The following is a 7,444-nucleotide window of genomic DNA, read 5'->3' as shown; positions in this document are numbered from 1 at the left end:
AACCCAGTCCCAACCCGCAATTTCTATATTGAAGATGAAGAATCAAAACAAACATAGGGAGAGTTTTCCACCAAGCAAATTAGCGAGAAATAAATGCATATTTACATTCTTCGAACTCAAACTCTTAAAAAATGTACATAATAGATTTTCTCAACAACATTGTTCGATACATTTTTTAATTCTTATCAAGTAGGCTTTATTTGACTTACAATGAATTATTAAAACTATAAATACCAGATATTCATCAATATAAGAGCAACCCTATTTGAGTTATTAAATGAGGGTTATTTATATCCTACACCCGGTGGAGGTTACATCGGCTGATTTTTTACTATTGATCTACATACACCAATGTGGGTGTGTGTGTGTGTGTTTGTGTGTATATGAATGGTAAAGATCTACCTGGTGTATTTCACCCGGTGTAGTTATTATCACATGTAAATTTCTAATTCAATATTTAGGTGGTTAATTTTCTGATAACTCAATTTCCATCAAGTATTTTTAATATAAAGATGTGAAATATTAAAAATACTTACTCATTGCGGATTTCTTTTTTAATTTTGGAAACTGATAACTCAATTTCCATCAAGTATTTTTACATGTGCAAGGTCCTAGGATCGAATCCTGGCAGCCGCAGTGTGGGAATTTCAACTCCAATGAGGGTTGGTTCCTTGTGGGCACTAGGTCCGGGTCCGCTATCTTAACGGGCCGTTGAGTTACCATGATTTACATCGTCCATCAATCCTTGTCGGGCCAAGGGATGGGGGCCCTGAGGGCGAGGGATTTCGCCTTTTTTGGTGCAAGAAATTTACATGCGACAATTATAAATAAAATAAATCAAAAACTTCCAATTGATATAATAACTATAATTGAAGTATATAAATTTTAAATAAATATTAAAATATTATCTCAAATATCGAAAAAGTATTCGATAACTCAATTCTTATATTTACCATTGGAGTTGCTCTAAATTATATATTCTACATACCAACTTATATATGAATGAATAAATATGACAAACCTCCACAAAAAAAAAAGTATTTAATACAACAAAACAAAATTATGAAGAAATTAAATCAAAAGAAAAAAAAATAAAAAATAAAAATAAAAGGGGCCATAAAACTACACACGAAAGAAAGAAAAAATGTATACATATACCATATAGTACAAAACAAACAATAATGATTAAAAGAAAACAAAAAAGAGAGGAAAAAGAAAAGAAAATAATAGAGGTAAATATGAGAAGGACAAATCCATGATGAAACAGTACCTTCTTGAGCCACAGGAGAAGAAGAAGCAGGTAGCATTCTTCTCCATACCTTTCTCTGCAAGATTCAAATTGTAGCCACTAATTTATATATTCTGATTCGAATCTCTACTAGTGTTTATTTTCTCATCAAAACCCACTATCTCATTTTTTCTTCATCATTACTTCTTCTCCATCTTCTCATCAAATCATCATCATCATCTCCATTATTAATATTAATACTATTATTCCTCATCGCTTGTCCCGTAGCGGAAGATGTTATAATTTCTCTGCCCAGAAACTCACCACCAAAATCCATTGATGGCTGCAGGTTTAAAAGATGATCCCGTGATAGTACAAAACTCATGTTTTGATTGTTTGAAGTCGAAGCACCAAGCGCGGTGGCGGCGTTGGTGGTGGTGCTCATGGGGTTGTTAGCGTTAGTAGAATCTACCATGCTGGAATTCAAGAACGACGGCGGCGGAGGAGGAGTGGTGGAGGATGAGGGCCTTAGAAGTGGGCCTAGATGGCCGCCGGATCTCAAGGAGGAGAATAGATCCATCCTCCGCGGATAAGGGGAGCCGCCCGAAAATGGGGCTGCCGGAATCCCAGTGAACTCCTGCACCATTTGCCTGAAGTTGGTGGTGTCAGTCGTCAGCACGGTGGTGGGAGCTCGACGTGAGGCCCGCGTGCGCTTCTTTGGGTTTTTGGGAACACTCGCCTGCGGTGGGGCCCGGCCCGAATGGCCATCGGCCGTGGAAGATGGGCCTGGTGCCGCCGTACTTGTCGGAATGGATAATGACGATGATGATGACGTGTTGCCAAAGTGGGCGTAGTAGTTGTCATGATGTTCAGATCTTATTAAACCCGGCCTGGACCAAATCAGATCGTGATTATCGTTAGTGTTGTTGTAGTGATCGAAGAAAGTGGGGTTTTGAATTTGATGGTGAGGAAGATATGGAGGCGGCGGCGGCGGATGTGGGGCGGCGGTTGAGATTGTTGATCGGAAATGAGAAGAAGGGTTGAAGAAAGAAGAGATTGATTCTGATCCCGCCCTCGAATCAAAATCTTGTTCATCTCCTCCACTAGAGGATTGCATACTCCCACTATTTCCAGAATCCATCAACTACGACTTTTCAGAGTTAGAGAGAGAGAGAGAGAGAGAGAGAGAGAGAGAGAGAGAGAGAGAGAGAGAGAGAGAGAATCTTCAAAGGACAGAACTACAGCCCATATGATCTTTCAAAGTTCTGATCTATTGGTACTTCCGATGAGACAATCTTTGGAGTATCAGCTGAGAAGAGGGCTGTTTTTTTAGGGTTTGGGAGAGAGAGAGAGAGAGAGAGGGGAGAAAAAGGGAAGAAAGAAGAAAAGAAGAAAAGGTTAAATAAGTGATGGCTCTGAAAGAAAGGCGGTATAATAAAAGTTTTTACATTCATTCACCACAAAAGAAGAAAAAAGGAGATAGAAAGAAATAATGTGGGGTCGCCATTGGAGGAGAGGGAGGAAGCTGCCGGTAGGTGGCGACGGGTCAAATTCAAACACACAACACACACACAGTGAAAGTGAGTGAAATGGTTGGCCAATTTGATGTTGAGTGTGAAGGTAATGAAAATGATAGAGAGAGAGAGAATGTGAAATAATGGGTTCACAAAATCTAATGGGGGATTTTTGTAGTTATTACAAAAAGTGAAGGATAATTAAGGGAGTAAAGTTTAGGTGTTGTCTTAAAAAAAAAAAAAAGGTTAAGTTTAGGTGGCTAGGCTTTTTTTGTTGAGCAAGGTTTAGGTGGTTAGGCTAATTAATCATTTATTATAAATGTTTGCTAATTACCATGTTCTCTTCCATATTGTTTCATATTATATGTCACTTTCTAGTTTCAATAATGCGTTAAATGAGTTTTTCATGTTCGATCCTTATTAATTCAACTATATTATTAAATAGGAAAAATTAGCAAGACTCCCTCATCTAGGAAATATAGTTAATGAAAATCCCCTTCGTAGAAATAATTAGAAAAAACTTCTTTTGTTGTTAGCTTGGATAATTAATGAAGGAAAATCATCAATAATACCCTTACTCCTAATCCTAATTTTTGGCATCTCCTCTTGTGTCGTTATTTTTTTCTTTTACTTTTCTCGATTTGCATTACTCTGCTCTCTTCCCTCCTCCGTCGTTCTTTTTTTTTCTTCTTCTTCTCGATCTACTTCTTTTCTCAGTCTCATCTTCTTCTCTCTCTCCTCTCTCCCTCTTTAGAAGATTAGATCGAAGGTTGAGATGTATAATGAGTTGACGACTAGGTTACTCACAGTTTCTCGTTTTTTGCGAAAATTTATTCTTCGTCGCCGCAGGATTTTTAATTTGATTTTGCTGCCTCTTTTTGAATATGGCGGTGGTCATGAAGAAAATTGGGTTTGTGTGGCTTTGGTTTGGTGGTCTTGATGGTGGTGGTTCTGTTTAGGCTGGTGGTGCGGGTTGTAATTTACTTTATTTGTCATTAAAAACCGTCAGAATATGCAAGTGTGGTGGTGATGGTGTGGTGTGGTGTGGCGGTGGCGTGGTGACGACGAAGAGCAGATCTAGGGTTTTTTGGTAGATCAAGTGGAGGACGGCGCGGCTAGAGAAATTCGTGCAGGCTGAACCGTTAATCGACTATGTGTTTTTTGGGTAGTAGATTAAGTTAATCGACTATGCTCTGGTAGTCGATTACAGTGTTAATCGATTGTTTTGGTAGTCGATTAAGATTACTTGATTTTATTTTTTTAATTCATTTTTGGATTTTTGTATGTTGATTCCAATTTGTATAAATCAATTACAATTTATATATATTATTTGTTATGTAAAAATAGTGTCGATTTTCGTTTTTACATAGTTGCGTCTTTTTTTTTTTAGTAGCCAGTTTCTTAATCGACTATGCTTATATCTTAGAGCCGATTAATATACCTAATAGAGAAAAAAAAAGTTAATTAAACAATAAAAAAAATTTAAAAATAAAATAAAAACGGCTGATGAGGTGGTAGGGATATAATTGGTGATAGTGTTGATGAGGAGGCAGGGGCATATTTGGAAAAGTGGGTGGTTAAAATTAGGATGGGACTTTTCTAAAATTATGCAAAATAGTTTGGGTCTTCCTATTAAAAGGAGTATTGAAGGGCTTATATCAAAGAGTCCCTATTAAATATTACCTATTTCCTCTCCTGCGATTCCATAGTGAAGGGCGGCAACCGCCGATCAACAGACCGCCACAATCACTCTCCCTTCTGCCTCCGCCTCACACCGCCATCTTCTCCTCTCTTCCACCTCCGGTTCTCCAATAACCGGAAATTATTTTGTTGTAGCGAGCAAGGATGGTGGTGGTTTCAGCCACAACGACGGCGGAGAAGCTGAAGAAAAGGTACCCGTTGAGGCAAAAGGTTTTGTGGAGGAGATGATATTTGTGGCTACAAAACTGTACACAAAAGAACAAGCTAAGGAAGGGGAGAATGAGCCACAAGGTCAGCCTAATGTTGAGGATTGTGGAGAAAGTTGTGAGTACTCGATTCTGAGTTTTTATTTCTATGTTTGACGGTTGACGTGGTTCCTCTCAGGATGCCCGAAATAATGACCGAGGTGGATATGAATATCCCTGTCGAAATAATAATACGATCAGATCGCGAAAAGGCAAGATGCCCACGGAAAGAATTCCAGAAAATATGTGTAGTAGATGTGGAATGACTGGACACTGGGCCAAACTAATTTGAAGAACCGCCCAACATCTGGTAAATCTGTACCAGGATTCAAAAGGAAAGAAAGGGAAAAATGTCCGAACACATGTCACTGAGGCAGAAATGCCACTTGCTGTTCTTGAAGCTAGCACATCTGGGAGCATGCTTGATCAAGACCCTGCTCAAGATAGAGCATCTCTTGAGTTATCACATTTCTTTACAGATCTTGATCCTCTTGTGTAAATTGCCAAATGAGCATCTCTTTTTTAGCTATCTTGAGTGTATCCATGTATAATCTCTCTTGGATGGTGTGATTCCCAAGATTGAGTGGTTTTGAGTATACACACATGTACATATCTCCCTTGGAAGATAAATTCCTGAGGTCGAGTTGAATTTTGATCACGCTTACTTGAAAAAACATGGATAAATATGGCTATGCATACTTGATAGTGCAACTACACACTCAATATTCAATAATAAAATATATTTGTCGAGTGTGACATTGTGCAAGGCACACATTAAAATCATATAAAATCCCGAGTAGATAGTAAATGGTTCCGGGATAGCAACAATTATGTTGCCTAATGGTACTACGCCAAATGTGGCATTTGCGCGTTTGCTAGTACAAATTATTGTGCAACACTGGGAATAAATGTCGAGCACTCAGTAGCATATGTTCACACTCAAAATGGAATGGCAGAATCGTTGATTAAATGAGTCCAAATAATTGCTCCTACTTTGCTGATGAGATCTAAACTCACTAGTGCAGCATGGGGCCATGCAGTATTGCATGCAACATCACTTATTAAATTACGCCCCACTACTTATCATATGCATTTCCTAATGCACTTGGCCTTGGACTTCGAGCCCGATATTTTGCACCTATGCACATTTGGTTGCGCTGTGCAAGTGTCAATTCATTCTCCTCAAAAGACTAAAATTGGTCCCCCAACGCCAACTTGGCATATACGTTGTGTTTGAGTTACCGTCAATTATTTGGTTCTTGGAACCAATGACGGGCGGTTTATTTACCCATAGATTTGCGGACTGTCACTTTGATGAGATTATTTGTACCGATTAGTAAGGATATTCATGATATCCATGACAATGACAAACAAAAACAAATCGAGAATCTCATATGGTGTGAGAAACATTTATCTCATCTAGCCCCACGTACCTCTAAATGTGATGAGATCCATAGAATAATTTGTTTGCAAAATATTGCAGTAGACTTCCTGATGCATTTAATGATGCCAGTAAAGTTACGAAGTGTTATATTCCAGTTGTGCATGTTCCAGTTAGGATCGTTGTTCGTGAAGAACATGCAAAAATGAATGATGATCTCCCACGACAAAAATTTGGTAGACCTATTGGATCGAAGGACATTGTTCCTCGAAAAAGAAAGGGGGATATCGATAAACCCTCGAACCAAGTGGTTCCTAGTGAGAATGCTCCAGGTGAATTTTTTGAGCCTGATATCGAATCCCGAGAATAACGAGAATCCCATAAGTTATTCCAATGAAATGTGGGATAGAAATGAGATACTCATTGATAATATTTTGCATTCTCGGTTGCACAAACATTATGTACGATGATTATGATATTGAACCGCGTTCCATAATGGAATGCCGCCAAAGAAATGATTTGCCTAAATGAGAGGAAGCAATAAACTCTGAATTGGCTTCCCTAGAAAAATGAAAAGTATTCGGGCAAATTGTTCGAACACCGGATAATGTAAAGCACGTTGGGTATAAATGGGTCTTTGTCCGTAAGAGAAATGAGAACAATGAAATTGTAAGATATAAAGCCCGCCTTGTTGCTCAAGGCTTCTCCCAACTACATGGGATTGATTATGATGAGATGTATTCACCAGTAATGGATAAGACCGTTTTCCGTTTTCTTATCAGTATGGTCGTCCAAGAGGGAGTGGACCTGTTTCTAATGGACGTTGTAACGGCCTATCTATATGGTTCAGTAGATTATGATATTTATATGAAAATCCCGATGAATTTAAAATGTCAAAATATGTCGCTCCTCGTGAGCTGCACTCACTCAATTACAAAGATTATTGTATGGTCTAAAGCAATCCGGTTGCATGTGGTATCATAGTTTGAGTGAATACCTTATGAGGGAATGTTATAAAAACGATCCCATTTGCCATGAGTTTTTAATAAAAGATCAGAAACCAACCGGATTTGCTATCATTGTGGTTTATGTAGATGACATGAACTTGATTGGCACTCCTCAAGAGTTAGCCAATGTTGATGAATATCTAAAGAAACAGTTTGAGGTCAAGGACCTTGGAAAAACCAATCTCTGTTTTGGTATTGGGCTTGAGCATATAAATAACGGCATACTTATACACCAATCTGCATATACTAAATGATTACTTAGAAAGTTTAATATGATTTTTTTTAATTAATTGAGTACCCCTATGGTTGTGCGCAAATTAGATCCTGAAAATGTTCTGTTCCGACCTAAAGAACTTAATGAAGAGACA

At 38.3% G+C, this 7,444-nt stretch overlaps 1 protein-coding gene across 1 annotated transcript; it reads right to left on the bottom strand.

Annotated features, from left to right (window-relative positions):
* Window positions 1–525: 525 nt before the first annotated feature.
* On the bottom strand, window positions 526–2,609 carry LOC105976151 (uncharacterized). The gene is made up of 2 exons (XM_088815444.1): window positions 1,271–2,609; window positions 526–789 (listed from the first exon to the last, which is right to left on the bottom strand). The coding sequence occupies exon 1, from the start codon at window positions 2,367–2,369 to the stop codon at window positions 1,407–1,409; it is 963 nt and encodes a 320-aa protein (XP_088671570.1). The 5' UTR covers window positions 2,370–2,609; the 3' UTR covers window positions 526–789; window positions 1,271–1,406.
* Window positions 2,610–7,444: the final 4,835 nt, after the last annotated feature.

This window comes from Erythranthe guttata, chromosome 3 (genome assembly GCF_056151865.1).
Source record: "Erythranthe guttata isolate IM_541 chromosome 3, IM_541, whole genome shotgun sequence".
Lineage (NCBI taxonomy): Eukaryota > Viridiplantae > Streptophyta > Magnoliopsida > Lamiales > Phrymaceae > Erythranthe > Erythranthe guttata.
This window is presented reverse-complemented; position numbering and strand designations above follow the sequence as displayed.